Source organism: Eptatretus burgeri, chromosome 17, assembly GCF_056783735.1.
Source record: "Eptatretus burgeri isolate ZD-2024b chromosome 17, Ebu_testis_v1, whole genome shotgun sequence".
In the NCBI taxonomy this organism is placed as follows: domain Eukaryota; kingdom Metazoa; phylum Chordata; class Myxini; order Myxiniformes; family Myxinidae; genus Eptatretus; species Eptatretus burgeri.
In genome coordinates, this window is record NC_140977.1 from 31,632,975 (window position 1) to 31,657,627 (window position 24,653).

A 24,653-nucleotide genomic window follows, 5' to 3' on the forward strand; every position below is an offset into this window, starting at 1 on the left:
CTGGCGGCCACTTCCTGTGCTGCATTTGAAAAGCTCAACATTTATCCAGGACGTAGAGCATGATCCCAAATGAGATACATTTAAAACTTTCAATAAAATATGGAATCGGTTTGTTGAACAGTGTGTTAAGAGATTTATAATGATATGGGTTTTTATGGTCCCTCACCAAGTAGCTTCAAAGAAAATCGTTGGAAAGACAGACAAACAAACAAATACAATAAATAAATTATTTATATAGACTAGCAGGGACATGCAGAAGCTCAAGATAATGTAAAATGTTTTTTCACGTGGCCCCCCCCCCACTCACTCTCAACCCATCTGTCCTCCCTCCCATCACAAAAGGAAAAGGGCATGCCCACATTGATCATCCCATTTTATTTATTTTATATATTACAGATCATATTATGACATTTATAAAACTTCATAATCTCGTGCGCTTTATTTCATATTCTCGCGAGCTGTGCTTTTATAAATTTTTCATTTCTGTTACAAGTGTTAATTTCCTGTGACAAAATATTTTTTTGTCGTTGCCAACAATCTGAAAAGGCTTTTTTTTATTCATTCAGATGCACATGATTATATCATGCGATTCAACTCTGCACCGACTGCTGGGTTTGAAAACGATGTCGGAAGTAGAACATCAATTCGTCTCATGAATTCACAAGTAACATCTGCTTCCTTTATCCATTCCCTTTCACTTTTAACTCTACCTGTACATCTCTCCTCTTACTCCATAGCTCTCAGTCCTTCAAAATTCCACCGAGTTGCCTTGATTTTATTTCTCATTCCCATCATTTTCTACATGGATATTGTTCTACTCCAATTTCGTCATCCTGTGTATATTTACAAAGTTGCTTCATATTTGACCTGGACATTTTACGACGAACTAAACTTGATTACAAATATGATGCTTGCTTTACTTCTCAAGTTTTTTTTTCCATCTTTGGACATACATTTGTCCCATTCAAGTGGAACATTTAATATACCTTCAGACTTCCGAATAGAATTCATTAGGAAGTGTCCCGAGCCTGTGCATGACATCATTCTTTATTGCCTCGTTCATCAAAAACCTCTTGCCTTGTAGGTGCTCTTTAGTATGAACGTCCTTGATGAGCAATGTTTACATGTACAAGCAATCGTCTGTAAATTTCAACAAACTTTATGCTTACATTGACCAGAAATTTCAGAATTATTTGTTATTATAATGATTACTGTACTTCATTATCACACTTGCTGCAATCAGCATTTTTCAGCTTGTGCATTAAAACAGGAAAGCCTTAATTATTGGAAATGGATACCAATACTATAAAGAGAAATTCCCTTACAATACTGTATTAATGACCATACATTACTTTTCCTATTACAATAGCACGAACCTCTTTTATCCGGAATGGTTGGGACCAAGGGTGTTGTCGGGGATAAATAATATTTCTGTTTAATGGATAAATCGATTTTTTTAAAGTTGATGTCATTGTGTTAAGTTGTGTTATGAAGCCTAATTTATCCCCAAATAATGACGAATAAACAGAGTTTTTACACAATTTATGTAAATGTACTGGAAATAAAAACAAACAAATAAAACAAGAGCAAAGTCGATGGCACACCATCACAAATCCCCACAATTCCCACCAAAAACAAAGTTGAAAGATGACAAAATGTTCCACCAGGAATGACCCAATATCAAATGTTGAGTTAAAAATAAAATCTTTTCTTTTGACCCCTGTGACTCAGTCCCCACCCACTGGTGATATGGCTCTCGAGATGAGTTCCCGCGCTTCGCTCGCGATGAGTTCCCGCGCTTCGGCAGTGTTCGTGAGGCAATGCGCGTCGGTGTTGTTCGAGCAGCTTCAACAGGTTGCGGTGAGCCCGTGGCGTTAAAGGAAGTCGCGAGTCACAACATCGAGTCGACAACCAAGAGGCGGACTCGTGATGTGGGTTGTGGGTTGTTGTTCATGGCATATGTGTTTTTCCTTGCTCTAGTGATGCAGTTTAACGTTGTTGAAATAAATGCCAGCAGTTCTCGGGTGAAAGTGGATTTGGCGGGGATCAGTCAATGGAGTTGGTGTTATGATCAATGTGTTGTGAGGACTGGTGTAGTCTGCGGGCCTACGGGGAGGGGCATGGTGATGATGCATGATGGGCGTGATGATGGGAGGAGGGGTCGTGGTGGTTATCGTATCTGCAAGGGATATAGGGTGTGCGCGCCGTCTGAGGCGTCGTAGTAATACTGGAGTCGCCCGGCTCGTGAGTGTGCCGAATACGGAATAAAGGGGAGCCGCCGGGCAGAGTGCGCTCGCACTTGTACAACACAGCCCGGCTCGACTGTTCCTTCCGCTCGTGTCTGCCTGCTAAGCATCTCCCATTTCAGTACAGTACAGTTGGCGAACGAGGATCTTCGGATCGGTGTGTGTAAGGGCGGCAAATGACCCGTGCGGTTCCAAGCTACGGAGCCAAAGGTCTCGCCAGCATGGCAGAGGGTCGGTGCACGGCAAACGTACGCGTGCCCGCCTTCGTCGGAATCGACTTCGGCCACGTCGAGTGGGCAACGGCCGCGCTCACTGTTCGTTTTGTCGAGGACACTCGTTTCGGCTCGAACGCGGCGTGGGACGTCGCGCAAGCTCTGGAGAATGTCCGAGGTCTCGATGGTCGGGGCACGGCAGATGGTCTGGGGGTCATCGCGATGGGCCAGGCACGCACGGCCATGCGCACGGTCTGCGGCGCGGGTCGTGGGCGAGCGTGGCAATGCAATCACTCGGACGGCGGTCTGAGCTCTCGAGGTCGTCTACGGTGTGTGGGCCGAGGGTCATCGCCCATTGTTACGGTCATAGATGGCGGTGTGCGAAGCGATCCTTCCGTCCCGGGTCGAAACCTGCTTCCAATTGATCCGGAGATGACAAGATCAGTGGCAGGGGAGGTGGAAGTGAGCGAGGCACGGATCGGGTGTCGAATTGAGTCCACTCGTGCTGGCCGCGCATCGCATTCGGCTGTGCCGTGCAAATTCACGACAGAGGAGCGTCCGGCACGGCTCAGAGATCATTTTATTTCTGGTCTGCGAGCAGCCATCCTACAGTTGACCGACATCACATTCGACTCGGCGGTCGCGACTGCTTCATCTGTCGAGCAGACACTCACGGATGTCCGCGCCATTGCTGGCCAGGACGTAATGAGTAGCTCCAGCTGGAGCATGGCGGCTAATCCCGAGGTCCACGCGGTGATCGCACAAGTGCCGCAGGTCGCGCAGCCCGGAGTCCGTGCGATGGCACAGGTGCCGAAGGGTGCTCGCGCGCCTAGCGGTGCGGGACGAGGGCGCGCACCGCAGCGCGGTCGCACTGGGAGCGAAGGGGCACCGCAGCACGGTCGCACCGGGAGCGAAGGGGCACCGCAGCAGGACCCCAGTGACCTGGAGATCGGCCTGCAACCGGGGCATGACGATGCCGGCGAGCCGGACCCTGTTGGGTCGGAACGGGCTGGCGCACCTCGGACTGGATCTCCGGTTCGTACCTGCAGATGTGCCAGTGCTCTCTTCGAGACCTTCGTCGAGTACCGAGGGCGAGGCTCTGGCGGCGGGGGCCGCGTCGATGCAGCGGGAGCGACCGTTCGTTGCTGCCTGCGGCGGTGATGTGCGGGTCGGAAGCGGCGAGAGCCATATCAGCTCTCGCGATGAGTTCCCGCGCTTCGCTCGCGATGAGTTCCCGCGCTTCGCTCGCGATGAGTTCCCGCGCTTCGGCAGTGTTCGTGAGGCAATGCGCGTCGGTGTTGTTCGAGCAGCTTCAACAGGTTGCGGTGAGCCCGTGGCGTTAAAGGAAGTCGCGAGTCACAACATTGAGTCGACAACCAAGAGGCGGACTCGTGATGTGGGTTGTGGGTTGTTGTTCATGGCATATGTGTTTTTCCTTGCTCTAGTGATGCAGTTTAACGTTGTTGAAATAAATGCCAGCAGTTCTCGTGTGAAAGTGGATTTGGCGGGGATCAGTCAATGGAGTTGGTGTTATGATCAATGTGTTGTGAGGGCGAATAAAGAGGGTTTATTGGCCTCCAGTTGCCCCAGGCCACGGATGGTTGTTTTGTCAGGTGCTGGGATTTTATCAAGAGAATGCGCTGTACGGAAAAATCAATTCGCAATGGTTCAAATGTTATTCCTATTGATTTATAACGAGCTTATGGTTGAAGTGTGGTTTAAATAGAATTACTACCGTCTAACTGCCGTGTGGGTCTCGAAGATCGACTCGGAGCCGGGACTCGTGCGCTGGTCGGCGTTACCCCCACTTCTGCTTTCAGCGAGGTCAGACGTGCCTGGCGCCTGGGGCGTGGCTCTCTGGGTGCGCACAAGGCCGTTTTGGCCATGCGGTGGAATCTCAACTGATTATGGTGCGTGGGGGTTGGGGAGTGTTTGTTTCTTCCAGCCAAGGGTGCTGCTCAGCGCCCCCACCAAGGTCGGTTGGGTCTGGCGGTGGCGCCGCGGGTTCCAGACAGCGGGGGTCCGGCCTCGAAAGGTTTATCTGTTTCAAGTCTGCCTGGGGGCGTTTTCGCTGTGTAGTGCTGCTGTGCTTCTCCAGTAGCTCGCTTCCACGCATTATATGATGTGATGTGCTGTTATACTTCACTGTTTTCATTTTATTTGCATGATTATTATACCGAGGTTCTTCGTGTTGTCTATGCTTCTTATAATACTGATCATTTAATAATCATACTTTTAGGAGGCAGGAGTGTGGTGTAGTCTGCGGGCCTACGGGGAGGGGCATGGTGATGATGCATGATGGGCGTGATGATGGGAGGAGGGGTCGTGGTGGTTATCATATCTGCAAGGGATATAGGGTGTGCGCGCCGTCTGAGGCGTCGTAGTAATACTGGAGTCGCCCGGCTCGTGAGTGTGCCGAATACGGAATAAAGGGGAGCCGCCGGGCAGAGTACGCCCGCGCTCGCACTTGTACAACACAGCCCGGCTCGACTGTTCCTTCCGCTCGTGTCTGCCTGCTAAGCATCTCCCATTTCAGTACAGTACATGACCCAGGGGTCAAATCCAAAAAATCGTTGCATATAATTATTTCATGTGTTCTCCAATGTTGATTGCACATACTCCACAAAGTTTCATTCAAAAATGTTTAAAATGTTCCTGAAATTGCATATTTTGGTTTTAGACCCTGCCCCCAGGGCCCCAGGGGCAGGTCTTTGGTGAATTTCTGCACAACTGTTTAGGAGGAGATGGCGTGACCAACGGATGGATAAATGATAATATCACTCAATTCTCCCGCACAGGTACCGGCAGCGCCACACCCTATGATCCAGTGAATCCATGACTCTCCAGGCCCGACTCAGACGTCTATTGACCTCTGACTCGCAGCCAGCAGAGACATGAATATCACTGCCAAGGTAAGTGAATCTCTCCACGACCTCAACATCCTCACCACAAACAGACACAGACAGGACAGCAGCATCCAAGATGTCACCGAAAGCCTGGATCTTAGTTTTGACCCAAGAAACCCGTAATCCCAATGGCTCCGACTCCTCATTCAGCACCTCGAGGGCCCCCAAAGGATGTCTAAAGTCTCCGCAAAGATGACTGCATCATCTGCAAAATCAAGGTCCGAGATCTTGACATTCCCAAACGATGCACCGCAACTTGATCTCTCCGACATCCTCCCTAAAATCCAGTCCATACAAGTGCTGAAAAGTGTGGGGGCAAGTACACATCCCTGACGAACTCCAGTAACAACTGGAAATAAGTCAGAGATGGTACCACCACACTTCACAGCACTCTCAGTACCAGAGTAGAGTTCAGACATCAGATCGATCAGTTTTGGTGGCACCCCACGAAGACCAAGAATCCTCCAGAGGGCATCCCGATTCACTGAATCGAACGCTTTACAGAGATCAACATAAGCTGTAAGCGGCCCCTGCCGAAACTCTCGTCTGCGTTCGGTGAGGACATGAAGGGCAAGGATACGGTCAATCGTTGACCTCTTTGGTGTAAAGCCTGACTGCTCTGGATGCTGGTGCTCAAGCAGATGGTGGCGAACCCTATCAAGAATTATCCGAGCAAAGACCTTGCCCGGCACTGAGAGCAGCGTCACCCCTCGGTAGTTGTTGCAGTCTTGGCGATCACCCTTCCCTTTCCAGAGAGGGACAACAAGGCCCCTCTTCCAGTCACTTGGGATGATGCCTGTGTTCCAGGCAGAGCACAAAACTGCATGCAACGACACGAGTGCAGCATTTCCACCAGCCTTGAGGAGCTCGGCATGGATGCCACAGATCCCTGGAGCTTTGCCCCGTTTCAACTGGTTCACCGCAGCCCGTGTTTCCACAAGCGAAGGTGGACCACAGTTGATTCGAGGGTCAGCAACAGGGATTGTAACACCCTTGACGTCCAACTCGACAGCTGGGGGATCAGCCTGGTACAACCGCTCAAAGTAACCGGCCCAGCGGGCCTTCACTTCAGACTCCTCTGTCAAGAGCCTACCACTCTCTGCTCGAACTGCAGTGCCCCAGGGGGCAGGTCTTTGGTGAATTTCTGCACAACTGTTTAGGAGGAGATGGCGTGACCAACGGATGGATAAATGATATCACTCAATTTTTTGCCCCCCAATATATATATATATATATATATATATATATATATATATATATATATATATATATATATATATATATATATATCTTCTATGTCTTCTATACAAGAAGAAAGCTGTTTCTGTGTGTCACCACAGACAGACAGAAGGAGCCAATTACAACATCCCCCATCTTTTTAAAAAAAGTGTGGGGATAATAAATAGATTGTACTCTATAATAAAGCATTGTATTGCATGTATTCCTATCCGGTGTTGGACATTTTGTGATGTGGGGTTGGTTTTGCTGAAACAGTTTCTTGGCCAGGGGTCATGCTGAACGGTTTAGCATCTCTTTTCCAGCAATAGTTAGGGCAGAAATTTGGGATTTTTTTTTAATGGTGCCGGTGATAGCTCGCCTATTCTTCGTGGAGGACACCGAGGGATCTTTATCATCCGACAACTAATGTCGGCAGTCAGAACACCAAGTTAACGTGCATCCGAGGGATTGCACACACAATGATGAATCACCCTGCCTGTAAAACACCAGGATGACAGTTTAACGCTGGGTTAGGATTGAAACCCAGGCTAGATGGGTTGCAGGCAAGTGTGCATACCTACCGGCCATCCTGTGAGCCCTATTGTATGTATTATAGGCAGGTAATTGTTGGAAATAAAACAAGAAAAAGAGCAATCAGAGATTGCAGACCCTCGCCAGGATTTTGTGTTGTTTTGTGTGGCGTTTGTGTCCTGGTTTGTTAATTTAATTAATAAGAGACATACCAAAAGCAAAAATAAATCAGAAAACCCACTCCGTGGGAGTACCTCCTGTTCAGCTTCCCTTTATCGGGCAGCTCACCAGATGATGGGATTGGGGCAAAGCCTTCGGGACCCCAATTCTTTGATGATAGGAGGGAAACCATGGGGTAACCTTCCCAGGTCAGATTGCGTTAGTGGTGTGTCGGTGTGGTGCTGATGTGTTTTCCACCAGACGGTGGTCTCCTTGAGTTAACCTGAGGTGGTCCCTTCGGGTGGGTGCCTGGAATGTCCTATCCCTAAGAGAGGATGATCACCAGTCTCTGTTATCATCTGAGCTCAAGCGTTTGGGCATCGGTATTGCAGCACTCTCTGAAGTTCGGAGACCGGATTGCAGAGAGATCATGGCAGGTGCTGACACCGACAATTGGTCTCGTCACTCTGATGGTTACCATGCCCAAGGAGTTGCTGTAGCTGTGTCCAATAAGCTGACTGCAATGATAATTGAGGTAACACTGGTCAACGAGCGTATTATGAGATTAAGGATTCGTCACTCCTTGGGAGTCACTTCCCTGGTCTGTGTTTATGCTCCGACTGAGGTGAGTGATCTCAACGTGAAGGATGCATTCTTTGCCACGCTTGAGTCTGTGGTTGATCAGTGCCCCAGGCGAGATACTCTTCTAGTCTTGGGGGATTTCAATGCATCGACTGGAACTGATAGGGATGGTTATGAGGTGTGTGTTGGTCCCCATGGGTCTGGAACTGTGAACCAGAATAGCACTAAGTTCCTTGACTTTGCAAGAAGTCATGGACTTAGGGTGGCCGGTTCATGGTTTCAGCGCCCACAACCTCATCGCTGGACTTGGTATTCCAACGCTGGAGGTGTGGCAAAGGAGATTGACCATGTGCTCATTGATGATCGCTTGAGGATAATCCAGAGCTGCAGGGTCTACCGGAGTGCTCAGTTCCTCAATCCTCACCACAGGCTTGTTGTAGCAACTCTGAAGTTGCAGCTTAAATCCAGGAGAATGATACCATCCCAGCCTAGGCTGGATGTTGGCAAGCTCAAGAATGAGAGGGTAGTTGAGGAGTTTGTGAACAGGCTGAGTGGAGATTTGGGGAGTCTGGGTGCTTTAGGGGATCTTGAAGAGTTGTGGAGTGCCTTTAAGACCACCGTCCTTGATGTTGCTGGTGGATCTCTTGGAACTCAACGTAGGGTGAAGAAGAATTTTGTCTCTCAAGGGACACGAGATACCATTGACCAGAGTTGCAGGGCCAGGCTAAATGGCAGAGCTGAGCTGTTCAGGGAGCTGAGGCATAAAACTGCATGTGCACTAAGGGTGGACAAGGAGGCCGATGTGCAAGGAATATGTGAGGGGGTAGAGCATCACCTGTGATTAAGTGATTCTCATCCTGCTTACAGGGGAATTCGCGCATTGCGTTTATCCAAGCCCATCCCTCGGAGCACTGCAGTTAGAGCAGAGAGTGGTAGGCTCTTGACAGAGGAGTCCGAAGTGAATGCCCGCTGGGCCTGTTACTTTGAGCAGTTGTACCAAGCTGATCCACCAACTATTGAGTTGGATATCAGGGGTGTGACTCTCCCTATTGCTGACCCTCCAATGAACTGTGGTCCACCTTCATTTGTGCAAACACAGACTGTGGTGAGCGGTGGAAATGGGGTAAAGCTCCTGGGATCTGTGCCATCCATGCTGAACTTCTCAAGGCTGTACTCGTGTCATTGCATGTGGTTCTGTGCTGTGCCTGGAACACAGGCATCATCCCAACTGACTGGAAGAGGGGCCTTGTTTTCCCTTCTGGAAAGGGAAGGGTGATCGCTAAGACTGCAACAACTACCGAGGGGTGACGCTGCTCTCAGTGCCGGGCAAGGTCTTTGCTCGGATAATTATTGTTAGGGTTCACCCCCATCTGCTTGACCACCAGCATCCAGAGCAGTCAGGCTTTACACCAAAGAAGTCAACGATTGACCATATCCTTGCTCTTCGTGCCCTCACTGAACGCAGACGAGAGTTTCGGCAGGGGCTGCTTGCAGCCTATGTTGATCTCTGTAAAGCGTTCGATTCAGTGAATCGGGATGTCCTCTGGAGGATTCTTGGTCTTCGTGGGGTGCCACCAAAACTGATCAATATGATGTCTGAACAATACTCTTGCACTGAGAGTGCTGTGAGATGTGGTGGTACCATCTCTGACTTATTTCCAGTTGTTACTGGAGTTCGTCAGAGGTGTGTCCTGGCCCCCACGCTTTTCAGCACTTGTATGGACTGGATTATGGGGAGGATGTTGGAGAGATCAAGTTGCGGTGCATCATTTAGCAATAGCAAGATCTCTGATCTTGATTTCTCAGATGATGCAGTCATTTTTGTGGAGACTGGATATCCTTTGGGGGCCCTCGAGGTGCTGAATGAGGAGTCGGAGCCGCTGGGATTATGGGTTTCCTGGGTCAAAACTAAGATGAAGGCTTTCAAGGACATCTTGGATGCTGTTGTCCTGTCTGCACCTGTTTGTGGTGAGGTCGTTGATGTCACGGAGAGATTAATTTACCTTGGCAGTGATATGCATGTCTCTGCTGGCTGTGAGCCAGAGGTCAACAGACGTCTGGATCGACCCCAAGGAGTCATGGATTCACTGGATCATGGGGTGTGGTGCTGCTAGTACCTGTGTGGGAGGACGAAAGTCCAAGTCTTCAGGTCCTTGGTGATTCCATTCTTGCTCTATAGATGTGATATTTGGACTCTGACCAGGGATCTGAGATGGAGACTTAATTCCTTTGGTACCAGGTGTCTTCAGAGAGTCGTTCGCTGTCGCTGGTCGGAGTTTGTGTCGAACGAGCGGTTGCTGAGAGAGACTGAAATGAGATTTTTTACCTGCATAGTCCATGAGCGTCAGCTGCGGCTGTATGGACATGTGGCTCGTTTCCCTGATGCTGATCCTGCTCACCAGATTCTCTCAGCGAGGGAGCCTCGTGAGTAGAGGCCAATGGGCTGACCACGTGCCTCGTGGCTGCAGCACATTGATCAACATTTCAAGGAGATGGCAATGGGCCTGGCATCTGCCTGGGGACGGCCAGACGGAGGCCCTTGGAGTACCGGCAGAAAGTGGACGCAGTGACGTGCTGCTCCAGCACCTGCTCCCATACCTGACCTGACCTTTGTTATTGACGTTGGTCTTATGTTGACCTTAAAAATAATTGGTTGGTTGAATTCCGTGACCTGAAATATAAATCCTCTTCAAATTTCAAGTCAATCGGATGAAAATTGAGGATTTTAGAAATCTCACCGAAGTTAACCTTTGGCCAATGTTGACCTTTTGACATTTTACCTCAAAAACAATAGGTTTCTTCCTTATGACTCTACCATGTGGTTAAGTTTTGTTGAGGATCGGTTTAAAATTATGACCTGTCGGCGACAGACAGACAAACAGACAGACAGAATAACAGAATCGACTGACCAATATACTTGAAAAATCTTCGATTTTGTGAGTAACAAACAAACGGACCCAAATGCAATGCCCTCTCCCCTCGGCGAGGGTAATAATTAAGCTTGTAGTGTGTTTCGAAAATGAATCCTCCATGTATCCTCTTCAATAATGAAGATCATAATGTGATGTGAAGACATTGTGCTGAAGTTTTTTTTGCCAATAACTTTTTTGCTGGATTATTTGCACATCCCACTGCCATTTCGTGCCACCACTTAATTTCCCAGCATAATCTTCTTGGCCACAATTCTTTCACTATTTCCTCTTGGTAGATAATGGAGTCACCACTCTAACTGTGCTTCTATCATTGCCACCCTCACCAGCAACCATAATAGGTATCGGAGAATGCTTTGGATCAGCCATTACTATGAGTGCTGTTTACCCAGATGTCAAAAGACTGATGCGAAAATCCGGACTGGATAGGATCGGAACACATGGAACTTTTTCGCCGGTCCCCAGTTCGGTTAGTTTGGTTTAAAAAAACAGCAATGCAGGTTCACTTTCATGAACAATAGCTGTGGATCTAATGAAGCGCATTTAGAGCCCGTATTTCTGTCTCTATTTTGTTAATTTTTTCGGGGGATTTCACCAAATCATTTTTCAATCAATAGCCTGGAGTTGGCTTAGGGTCTTGAGCCCTTGTCGTTCTATTGAAATAATACCAGGTGGGATGACTCAGCCTGTCATCCTTCCGAGGTTTCGTAAAAATGAGTACCAGCTTACTGGGGTAATAAGCCATCCGAGTATCCTGCGTCGGAGTGTTGACCCATCGAGATCGAGGACTGCACTCCTTAGCCAAATGAAACTGCCTCGGCAGTCCTATGCACCTCACGGCGTGAAAGGAATGGTCTTGAGTATTCGGCAAAAGTTTGCCTTTGAGGGTAGCAACTCATTTAATCAGCGATTTTCATAGTTAGTTAACCTTAGGTTGGCCACAAAACCCGTTGCACTTCGGAAACCCACTTCGCTTACAGCACTAATACCAATACCAACTGTATTGCTGCATGGTGGAGCAAATGGCTACTAGAACTATGGTGGTGAGTCCAAATGATGGATTATTTTCTGCATTATCATTCATGGCTGAGAGGGCATGATTTTTTTTCCAGATAATCGGTGTTTCCGTTGTTTGGACTTCTGGATAAAAGAGGTTCTACTTTATCAGTAAAAGTCCAGGTCATATAAGTTTCCTCATATTTCCTGCTCTTTGTTCTATCTTGCAATTTTTACTCAATGATATTATTATGATGAAACTTCCAAAAATTTACAGATTTGTGTTTTCTCTCTCTCTCAAAATTAGCTGATTATGAAGGTAAATCGTATCGGATCGTCTCTCATCATGCAGCGCTGTCCCTGTAGCAAGCTGCGGATAATTATGGGTGGTTTCATATGAATGGTGAACTATATTTATTTATTTTTAATCTAGAACTTAATTTTTGATTATTATTGAATATTGTGCTTGAACTGAAATTGTTATGTATGCATCATTTTCCATCTCTCTTTTGTTCACTTGCCACGAGCACATTTAATTGTTCTGCACCATTTTTACCTTTCCTATTTCCTCAATAATTGCCTCTCAGTAATTATACGACGGTGACTTATGTTGTCCCTTCCATTTCTCACTTTTCGATCAAACTTTTCTTCTACCCTGTACCCCTTCCCAGATATTGGCAAAGAAAAGTTTTAATTTTGCCCAAAGCAGTCTCTACAAGAACATTCCCTTGCTGGTCTGGGACCCAGCACCCAAAACTCTCAACCTCAAAAAGGTTTGAAACACATGTAATTAAATTATCAATTGTTACGTTGCAAAAATCACTGGGCAATTTTTACTTTTATCCCCCCCCCTTCCCACCTCCATTCGTCCCCATGCCAACCTCCTCCTCAACAAAATATTAAATCATGATATATATCTTTTTAATTTCTCGGTCTTTATAAGCTGACTGCACAAGGCAGACCTGTGACTCACTACAAACCCCAAGCAGTGGCGTACTGACAGTGTTTGGCGCCCAGGGGAGAAACATAATTCCCACCCAAAAACCCTCAACCCCATAAGAAACTGAGATCTTTACATTAAAATTTCAATCTTTCATTGGCTGTTGGCTCTCAAGCATATCTCGTCATTGTGACATGGCACAACGACCCCGTTCTGTACAATGCCAGATGTCCATGTCGAGAATCTGGCACCGAAACACCGTGACTATAGAAGGTTTGTGATCACGTGGTTCACTTTTACCGGGACACAGTGACTGGAGAAGGTTTGTGATCACGTGATTCACTTTTACCGGGACACAGTGACTGGAGAAGGGTTGTGGTCGCGTGATTCCCTTTTACCGGGACACAGTGACTGTAGAGGGTTTGTGGTCGCGTGGTTCACTTTTACCGGGACACAGTGACTGGAGAAGGGTTGTGGTCGCGTGATTCCCTTTTACCGGGACACAGTGACTGGAGAAGGTTTGTGGTCGCGTGGTTCACTTTTACCGGGACACAGTGACTGGAGAAGGTTTGTGGTCGCGTGGTTCACTTTTACCGGGACACAGTGACTGGAGAAGGTTTGTGATCACGTGATTCACTTTTACCGGGACACAGTGACTGGAGAAGGTTTGTGATCACGTGATTCACTTTTACCGGGACACAGTGACTGGATAGGGTTTGTGGTCGCGTGGTTCACTTTTACCAGGACACATTGACTGGAGAAAGTTTGTGGTCGCGTGGTTCACTTTTACCGGGACACAGTGACTGGAGAAGGTTTGTGATCACGTGATTCACTTTTACCAGGACACAGTGACTGGAGAAGGTTTGTGGTCACATGATTCACTTTTACCGGGACACAGTGACTTGAGAAGGTTTGTGATCACGTGATTCACTTTTACCGGGACACAGTGACTGGAGAAGGTTTGTGGTCGCGTGGTTCACTTTTACCGGGACACAGTGACTTGAGAAGGTTTGTGATCACGTGATTCACTTTTACCAGGACACAGTGACTTGAGAAGGTTTGTGATCACGTGATTCACTTTTACCAGGACACAGTGACTGGAGAAGGTTTGTGGTCGCGTGGTTCACTTTTACCGGGACACAGTGACTGGAGAGGGTTCGTGATCACATGATTCACTTTTACCAGGACACAGTGACTGGTGAAGGTTTGTGGTCACATGGTTCACTTTTACCGGGACACAGTGACTTGAGAAGGTTTGTGGTCGCGTGGTTCTCTTTTACCGGGACACAGTGACTGGAGAGGGTTCGTGATCACATGCGCCCCATGCGGAGCACTGGTACCTCGCTCATGTATTATTTTAATCAATCCAACACTGAAAAACAAGGGATTTCCCACTTAGTCACTCATTTGGAAAGCATTTTAAGGCAGTGAAGAATTCTAAATCATTTAGTTGGAGCGATGGGAATGGCTTTCAAAATCCAAATCAAGGTGTTTGATTAATGTTGTACAAAATATTCTGAAATACAGTATTGTAAATACTTGGTTTATCAAACAAACATGAAATACTTGGTTTGGTTTTTTTAGATCCTCGTGGAGGATCTCTAAGTCTTACTCACGTTGTTGTTCTTCATCTTCTTCTTGTGGACTTTTTTGTTTCACAGCCTACGGTTTTCATCGAAACTTCCTGAAACTTGGCATATATATGTAAAAATACCCCGCGCAGACAGTATCCATCTCCGATTTTGAAAATTCCTCCGAGAAAAAAAGTTATGACGTCAAAATATCTCCGCTAATGGAAATCGCCGAAAAAATTATCTCCGAACTGGGCAAGCTTTTTAAATTCTGCTTGTGAGAATCGAACAGGACATTAGCAGAGATGAATTACTATACATATGATACATCACTATGACGTCATATCAATTTTTATGACGTCATCATTAAGAGGACGAGGATCTTAGCTCATTTGAGCTTGTTGGTAGGGAGAAGGGTTCTCTTTAATAATGGAGAACTTTCATGGCAGAATAATAATTACTGTTCTTAAAATACATCTTCAGGTCATTCATGAAGAATTTGATTGAGGTAAATGTCATTTGTGTCAGGCACCTGGGATTTTGTCTGCCTATTCACCTGAATAACTATCTCCCAATTAGTGCCAAGCAGTTGGCTTAAAGGTTAGGGTGGCTGGCTTAGGATCTTAAGGTCTTGAGTTCAAGCCCCTGTCAACCCAATGAATTAACACCAGCTGGTTTGACTCAGCCTGCCATCCTTCTGAGGTTGGTGAAATGAGTCCTTGCATGCTGGTAACAGGAGGCATTGCATCAGCAGCTCAGCTGTGCCCCCAGAAAATGATGCAGCCAAGCAACCACAGGCTACATATGAATAGATTAAAAATAAGTGCTGACCATCTGGAACTGAGGGAACAAAGCCATTTGCACCTTCTTGGTCAATCAATAATACCAATAGGTGTGAAACACGAAGCAAACACTCAGTTAATCAGTTATGAGTATTTTATAGATAATCTCTTATAAATATTATATAATTTATTTTATGTTTCTCATAGTCATTGGTCTGTTTCTGAGTACTTGTTGGCCTTTGTGTATGCTGTTGAAAACTTGAACAAGACTTTGCTCTTTGGTGGCTGCAGTTGCACAAAGCCCAATAGAGAATGGAAAAGAAAAGATAACATCTAAAGTCAAATAGACAGATAAGTGCAACAAACTTTTGTCATTACTTTTTCTTTGGTACTGCATAGATTGGCTTTCAATGTTAGCATTGTGTCTCGTTGTCTTAATGACTTGAAACTGGATAGAAAGAATAGAGACCCCTTGAATAGTCATGCTAACAAGAATAACATGAAGTACGGTATTAGGAATAAGTGAAGGAAGAACTTGCTCAAAGTAATGCAAGTTTAGGTTTGACAATGAAACACAAGCTTGCATCTCAATGTGCACACACAAGGACACCACAGGCTCCATTGTATATCTCTCCTATCCCTGTAACTACCCCCCTCCCTCCCTCCCTCACCTCCCTCACGCCTCAACCTGACATTCCCACTTGCTAAGACATGCAAAGCAATGAGCCATCTCCAACTTAGACACCACATCTGGCTAATATTCTGTGAAGTAACATTCCTGTGTCCCCAGTTTAAACCTGTGCTCATTGCTTCTAAGTACTTATCCAAATCCATTTCAGACCTATCAACTGAACCTGTTGCTACCACCTTCCTTGGAAGACCATTCCATGTGTTAACAACTCTGTATAAAATATGCTTCCATTCTAGCCATCCTCTTTTCCACTACAGATTTAATCCATTCCTGCTCCTGATGTCGAAACCTGAATTAACACATTCAAAGTTGGAAGCAAGCCTTAATGAAAGATTTGATGAGTACGTGACTGATGATGTTGAGTTGAAAAATTGGTGTTGCCTGATCTTTCAATACTGGAAACGGTGAGGCTCCATTCTGACATATTGATCGATGAATTCTGGAGCCATCTCAAACTTCTCCAACGCCGTGACATCACCAGTACGCAACAGTCTGCATATTTCAGACCCCCATGGGTCAGTGTTCTTTCATGATTCAGGATGATGCGTAATCCTTTCATTGGAACGAGAGAAGTCGTCGAACACCTTACCCCATGCAGTCTTCAGAAAAAAATGACATGGGGAGGGTCTACAGGCAGCAAATTTGATTGTCCGAGATGACATAAAATGGCGTAATGTTTTTTTTCCAAGTACAGCTGACCGGAAGGTTTTTAAAAATGCCAACAAGGCAATTTGTGTTCTACAGTTTTCAAATATATAGTTCAATCCAATTAAAATAAAGATTTTAAAGGTTGTGGAAAAAACTTTTTTCAGAAGTTTACCACCATTGATGCAGAGTCTTTTACACCACCTTATTTAACACATTACATTAGCTCTCTATGCTTGGTGTTGGTTTAATGGTTAGGGTGGTGGGCTTGGGATCCTAGGATCCTGAGTTCAAATCCAACTCGGCTGTTGAATTAATATCAGGTGGGGTTGACTCTGCCTGGCATCCTTCCGAGGTCGGCAAAATGAGTGCCAGCATGCTGGTATACTGTGTCCGAGTTGCAACCCATCCAGGATTGTGCGCAATAGCCAAGGAGACTGCTTCGACAGCACCAACGCTCTGCACAGATTATGGTCCCCATGGATGGATGGATGGATTCGTTCTTTGTGCCTGTTTGTTGTGTCCTTTATGACGTCATTAAAAACATTAAGTATCCTGTTTGGAATGATTTTCAATTTTGTTTGACTGTCAGACAGGCATATTGAGGATAAATAAATAAATAAACAAACAAATAAATGAATAAATCGCATTCCTCTCTGCTCATGTGCACATTCGCTTTTGTGCTCAGAACATTCTACAGAGCACTGTTATGAAACAACAGAGATGGCTATATCTTGTGATTATTGCGAGAGGATGTCCCCACGATTAAGCAGAACAAACAGCCATCGCTCGAAACTGTAACACCATCTCTACCCATCTCCCAGCACATGAACACGGACAATTTGAGTGGTAGATCAAACACCTGGTGGCGTGGCCTGGCAGTTACCACATGAGCACCTGATAATTATCTATTATCAACACAAATTTATACAAATCAAATGAACCACCGATTATTTATAGTGGAGAGAAAGTATCGATGTATCATCATCTACCTCTCCGAGAGGATTTGACCTGGGACGCTAAAACTTTCAGGATCCCCTCTCCCCTCCACCACCACCCTCCCCCCTCCAAAATATAAAATAAACATGACAGAATATATTTGGATCAAGGAAATTTCAATTTGTGTGATGTCACATCGACACGCTAGGGCTTTTTCGTCACTTTGTGATTGGTAAAAAAAATTCAAATTTTTTTCCCTTCAAATTAGAACATAATTAATGATTATCAATGGTTTTCAGAAAAACAATGTTTGTGTTTGGGTTGTCCTTTAACTTCAATTTTTGCCTAGCGCGTGTGGGGTAACAACTTATAGATAACATCACACCCATTTGTGTGGAACTATCATGAAAAAAGGAAGGATGTGCGAAGCACATCGCTCCGCTGCAACACCCACGACACCATTCCACTCAAATGGATGATGATGATGATGATGATGATGATGATGATGATGATGATGATGATGTCATCCATCTCCTGGTGATCGATGTGGTGCTGCATCGAGAAGCATTGCACTGCGATTTCTCTGTCCTGAGATGAATAACCTTCATACTAGCATCATGTGAACCTTTGTTCTTAATTAACTGACGACAAGGTACACCTGTTATCGATCCATTTCATTCTTGAAACATGATGGAAAAGCCTCTTTTTTTCTCAATTTTGATGCTGACAACGTGCTATGTTTGGTTTTGTTTCTATGAATATGAGACACAACCACTGTACTCTCCTCGGGCATGTGCTTTGATCAAAGGCTGAACACAGTAGCATCTCTCGACATCCCACACACTGGTTCACTGTCCGTTACAAGTAGAATAGAGGAATACGTTTGACTGCTAGATAGCTGTTCTCCTTCACAAATCCTTTATTCTGAAGCATCAGCCTGGAGTCATCCATGTCTTTTGCAGACCAACGGTGAATGAACACATGAATTACTGAAGGAAGAAAACCCAATCGATGAAGTCTCATGAATCGTGGAATAGCTTGGTGGTGACGTAACAGTTAAGGTGGCTGGCTTAAGGTTGTAGGGTGTGGGATTTGAGCCCCTGTTTTTCCACTGAATAAACACCAGGTGGGTCGACTCACCCTGTCATCCTTCCTGCCAGAATGAGTACTAGCTTACTGGGAACAGGGGGCATTGCATCAGCGGCATGACCACACCCCCAGAAGATAATGCAGCCAAGCGGCCACCGGTCACATCCGAATAAGTAAACAAGAAGACATCGTGCAGAGCACGACACTTGCAAAATCCATAAAACAAATTTGACCTCAAAAATAATTGGTGGTTGAATTTAATGACCAAATATGTAAATCCTCTACAAATTTCAAGTCAATTGGATGAAAATTGACAATTTTAGAAATTCGGTCTATGTTGACCTTTTGGCCGATGTGAACCTCGAAAATAATTGGCTGGTTGAATTCAGTGACATGAAATATAAATCCTCTTCAAATTTCAAGTCAATCGGATGAAAATTGAGGATTTTAGAAATACCACCTTCGTTGTTGACCTTTGGTCTATGTTAACCTTTTGACCTCAAAAACAATAGGCTTCTTCCTTATGACAAACTCTACCATGTGCTGAAGTTTCTTGAAGATCGGTTTAAAATTGTGACCTGTTGGCGAGAGACAGACAAACAAAAAGAATAACAAAATCGACAAACTAATATTCTTGAAAAATCTTCGATTTTGCAAGTAATAAAATAGTGGAATAATGTGTTCAAATCGAAGCTGAATCGAAAGGAAAATGTGTCGAGGTGAATGAATATCCGAAGGTTCCATTTAAGATAAACCTGAGTGGATCAAATCAACAGGACTTTGAGTGAGGGATGCAAACCACCGTAGGAAGTGAGAAGAAGATGATTTCTTCAGGCTTTAACCCTCCTTGTACCCCTACAAAGGGTTAACGCCTGAAACGTCAGACTCTTCTTGCTTCTCAGGGTTGTTATCATACCTTGATGAGGTTCTGTCGATTCCATCCATCTTCTTTCTGTCCACTAAGAGAGCAACACTAGCCGTCACCTGGAAGACCAGTTATTCGTTCCACTTCGTCTCCTCCGATCGGATAAAAGTTTGAACACATTGTATTGTGCATCCCAGAATTGACCAAAACAAAAACATTAAAATCTTCTTTTTGTAATTGTCTAAACAAAATTCCGATTATTGAGTGTGGTTATATAAAAGTGCCATTCAGCAGTTTCTAAATTCCCAAAGGGATGTTTTCACACTGTTCAATAAAGGTGCATCTTTATCGATAAGCCAATAATTTACATGGTTTGGTGGAAACAGGTCTTTATCTTATTCCAAGCAAACCATGTACGTATATTCCAAGTCATTCGCTTCCCATTTGTGTCACTGCAGGCAGTAGGGAATTGTCTTACATAGCAGGTTGTGCCCTTTTGTCACAGCTCTGTGGACATTTCCCATCTCATTGGAATCAAATTGCTTCACTTACTCTCCAGCCTGGTGTTTGCTTCGCAGCAATGGTGGTTGGCTTGGGATCCAAGGACCCTGAGCTTGAGCCCTGTCAGCTGCTGAATTAACACCAGGTGGGGTTGGCTCAGCCTGTCATCCTGCCGAGATCGGTGAAACGAGTACTAGTGTACTGGCAATAGGGGCACTGCATCAGCATCAGCATCAGCATGACAGTCTTGTCCCTAAACAATGATACAACCAACAACCACAAGGCTGCACACAAGAGTGTGTGAGAGTACTCTCTCTCTCTCTCCGACCTCTCCCCTCTCCCCCCTCTCCCCTCCCTCCCCCCTCTCCCCTCTCTCTTCTCCCTGCTCTCTCCCCTCCCTGGTCTCCTCTCTCTCCTTCCCTCTCTTTCCCTCTCACCTCTCTCTCTCTCTCTCTCTCTCTCTCTCTCTCTCTCTCTCTCTCTCTCTCTCTCTCTCTGTCTCTCTCTCTCTCTCTCTCTCTCTCTCTCTCTCTTCCTCTCTCTCTCTCTCTCTCTATCCCTCTCTCTTTCCCTCTCTCCTTCCCTCTCTCCTTCACAACACAAAACTGCAGGGAAGCATCATTGCCTGAGATTGCAACTGATGCAATGCCCTCTGCTGGTTCAGGCAGTTATTTGGAATTTGTTCAAGATGCTGGCAATAGCTTGCCAACTCTTTGCCAAGGACACCGTGGGATCTTTAACGTCAAGCAACTAATTTCAGTAGACGGGATACCCAGTTTAACGTCCATCCAAGGGCTGGCACACACTGACGAAACATTGAGATGACAGTTCATAGCTGGGTCGGGATTCATACCCAGGTTAGACAGCTGAGAGTTGAGTGTGGATACCTCTAGGCCATCATGCCAGCCCTCTTTACTTATTGAAACCTGACACCAATCTGTCATCAGATTTGCATCTGCTTTTGATCACTTTGTGCTTCATATTGTACACGGGTCACATTGACAATGCCCTCTCTGAGTGCAGTACACCCACTTTGACAGTTTTGTGGAACTATCACACGGCTCTGCCATGCTTTATGTGTGTGCTGATACTGTTACAATAATTCTCTCTCCTAATCAGTTGTACTCATTATGTTTATATTTTTTATGTCAGCATTTCCATCATTTTAAGTGTAACTTGGTTATAGTTACACCAATACTAACCTTCAGTCCACCTGCATTTCTTAGTGGTTCCACAATCCCGACTTTGATTTTTTCCCGACATTCCTTCGACGCCGACAGCAGCAACCACATCAAAACATCTACTTGATACACCCAGCGTTCTACTGGGGCCTGTGGGACATACTGAATGACAACTCGGATGAGGAACTTCCTCTAAACCCTCCGTCATCTGGATTCATGGGTATGCATCATGGAAACTGAGATTGGCTCATGCAGATGTTTTTCACTGGTTATATATGGGGTAAAATATAGGCTCAGAGGTTAACAAATACTTCGTTGCTTTCCAAGCAGCTTGCTTTTGATTACTTTGGCAGCTTGGATGATCAGACAGTGTTGCCAGGAATTGACGTGCAAGCAGCAGTGGGGGTTTTAAACATGTTTGAGACAGTTTTGTCATGTATCTGTTTACCGAATGAAGAGCAGCATGAGGTGATCGGTATTATAAATAATATATTCACTTTCAAACGTACCATAACCCCCACTTTCAAAACTCGACCCATATTCTGTGTGACCTAGAAATGAGGTGTGTGTGTGTGTGTGTGTGTGTGTGTGTGTGTGTGTGTGTGTGTGTGTGTGTGTGTGTGTGTGTGTGTGCGTGTGTGTGTGTGCGTGTGTGTGCGTGTGCGTGCGTGTGCGTGCGTGCGTGTGCGTGCGTGTGTGTGCGTGCGTGTGTGTGTGCGTGTGTGTGTGTGTGTGTGTGTGTGTGTGTGTGTGTGTGTGTGTGTGTGTGTGTGTGTGTGTGTGTGTGTGTGTGTGTGTGTGTGTGTGGTTTGTTCGTTCTCATAAACCTTGTGTTGGCTTAATGGTTAAGGTGGCTGGCTTAAGATCTCCGGGTCTTGAGTTTGAGCCCTTGTCGTCCCACTAAATAGCACCAGGTGGGTTGAGGGTTGACTCAACCTGTCATCCTTCTGAGGTCAGCAAAATGAGTACCAGGTTACTGGAAACGGTGGCACTGCATCAGCAGCACAGCCACACTTCGAACAGTGATGCAACCAGCAGCTATATGCTGCATATGAAATGATGATGATGATGATGATGATGATGATGATGATGATGATGATCAGGTCTAATATTGCTTTTCTCTTTTCTCTAGGGCTTATGCTGATGCTTTGGCTATGTGATGAAGTTCGGGCATACGAGTTTCTCCCTTCACTTCGGTTCACGGAACTGTGCCATTATCACGAGAACTTGTGGATCCGGGAATGCTCCACAGGGGCTTATCATCCATTACTCCTCGAAAAACAGATTCTCAGATATATCAGCATCAGCACACCCAATGAAGTGTACAATGGTCGTGCCACTATTCATGGTTTTCGAAGCATGTCATGGTCAACGTGTGAAACATGACACCAATATCCAAGTACCTTGACGGCTTGCACTCAACCATATTCCCTTTGCTCACATCTCCTAGGTCTTTTTTATGCAACCAGAATTAGGGAAAGACCTAGAGTCTTTGTCCTTGGTAACCCAAAAGTCCACCACATATCAGATGAGGTCATTGATGCTTAGTTGACATTTTGGAGTTCTTGTCTCTCTCTCTTTCTCTTTCTCTTTCTCTTTCTCTTTCTCTTTCTCTCTCTCCTCAGGGTTACCCTAACCTGTGTCTTTGCCATGCAGTGTGAGCAGCTGCCTCTGGACCTCGCGTGATCCCCGTGGTCAATGCCTTCAAATGCTGTTCGAGGGATTTTATCTTTCAATTTACTTTTCTCTAGCTCTCCCAATCTCTCCCTCACCCCCCTCTCTCAGGGCATTTTGACATTTTATAGACTTCTGCAGTTGTTTGTTTTCCCTTTCCTGCTTTATTGGGAACAGTTCAACTTTTTCAAGGTTGCACACTGTGTGCCTGTAAAAGAACACTGGGAATGTGTGAATGTATCCAAATTGTTGCACGATTCGTGTAACCTTTTGTAATGCTACTTTGTTCACTTTGTGTGGGCTTGTAAGAAGCATACACACACTTTATGATCCAATCCACAATCACTCTTTTCACAGTCAACAGTCCATCACCTGAATTTTCCAGGAATCTTTGCTGCAAATGTTCTTTACACCAGGCAGTAAGTCGGTAGAAGGAGTTATTTCTAAAAAAAATTCCAGCGTGAAAGGCAGCATTTGATTGTTTCGGAAGCCGAGCCTGCACTGATGCAGATCAAAAATTCATAGAGAACAGGTCGGTGAGAACGTTAGTTAGCTTGAGAGGTTCGGCTGCTAAGTGAAGCAATGTATTATGAGGAATCTATATATTCCTTCCACAGTAGATCAGCCAAGGCCAAAAAACATGCTTGATTAACGAATTTCAAGCCTAATTGCATTACCGCTTGGCATCCAGGCTTAATTTGTACTTCAGATGATGACGCGTATCACAACGCCTGATGTCACGAGAAAACGACATTTTACTAATTTTGGGACTAAAAACAGTTTGCGGATAAATTTGATGTTTCTGTACAGAGCATTTTTATTTTTCATTGAACAATGTGTATGTAGAGCATGCTCGCACATGTTGCAATTTACCAGTTATGCAATGATGTACATTTTCATAAAACAACAGATATACTGACGATGAAACAATAATCACGTTCATTTCGAAATTTAATATTTTTGACTTGTGACACTTGCATTGAAAATTTTACCAATTTTAAAAGTTTTTGATATATTTACATTTGGGTCAAATATTGAGTGGCTGTCAATTAAACTCCACCATAAAGCATCAATGAAGTCAAGATTATTACGCTTCTTCATTTTAAAGATATCACCTTTTCATTTTATTTTATTTTATTTTTTCAGATTATATAATCCGTGTCCACATTCCTGAGATGATTCGACATGGAGTTCCTTGAGGTTGTAAAGAAAGGTGAAAGAAAAACATGTTTCTAATGTGGGACAAAAGACACCGATAGGTGACTTAAAACAAGCGACCAAAGATGGAAAATGCAGGTCCTTTGAAGTTGTGGAAGAAAGAAGAAAACTGAATGACACATGGTATACAACTATAATAAACAAACTACATGTCATGTCTAAATCTGATCTCATGAGTTTGCCAGTTATGCGGCACTCAAAGCGAAAAGTCGGGTTAAGCAATTGGTCCATGTCCGTTCATCTGACTAAACATCAGTTTATGACCGAGGAACAACTTATTTAAATTTATTGTTAAATTTTTTAACACGAATCGCAAAAACAAAGCTGCAGTTAAACAGAACTTTGGCTCTGAATTCAACCTGATCACACATGCACAGCGGGGAAGGAGATCATATTTTTACTCTGTTTTCCTGCCTGGCAGTCAAAATTGAAAATCATTCCAAACATAAAATGTACTGTTTTTAAGGATGTCATAAAGGACACAAACAACAGGCACGAATAACTAATGTAACATGTTAGATTGAGTGGTGCAATAGACACTGCATCAACGGTGGCAAATTCCAGAATTAATTTATTTATACGCCTTTTACAATCTTTATTTTATTTAAATTGAATTATATACTTGAATATTGATAAACACAAATCACTTTATTGTCACTTTCAAAACCATTCAGTTTGGCAGTACTTGGACGTGTTCAATGAGGTGGTACATCAGGGTGATGTCTAAGACTGCTTCAATGGCATTAAACCTCCGGAATTTTTAAAACGATCTTTAAA

General features: G+C 45.0%; 1 protein-coding gene across 11 annotated transcripts in view; it reads left to right on the forward strand.

Moving 5' to 3' along the window:
- The window catches only part of LOC147009697 (beta-galactoside alpha-2,6-sialyltransferase 2-like), a 109,318-nt gene extending 85,587 nt beyond the window's left edge, over positions 1 to 23,731 (forward strand). For all 11 annotated transcript variants that reach the window (XM_085862306.1, XM_085862310.1, XM_085862307.1 and 8 more), the window contains 4 exons: positions 567 to 664; positions 12,452 to 12,553; positions 21,030 to 21,204; positions 22,117 to 23,731. In XM_085862306.1, coding sequence (XP_085718432.1) covers positions 567 to 664; positions 12,452 to 12,553; positions 21,030 to 21,204; positions 22,117 to 22,370 — 629 coding nt within the window. In that variant the 3' untranslated portion in view covers positions 22,371 to 23,731. The remainder of the gene's footprint in view (positions 1 to 566; positions 665 to 12,451; positions 12,554 to 21,029; positions 21,205 to 22,116) is intronic.
- Positions 23,732 to 24,653: the final 922 nt, after the last annotated feature.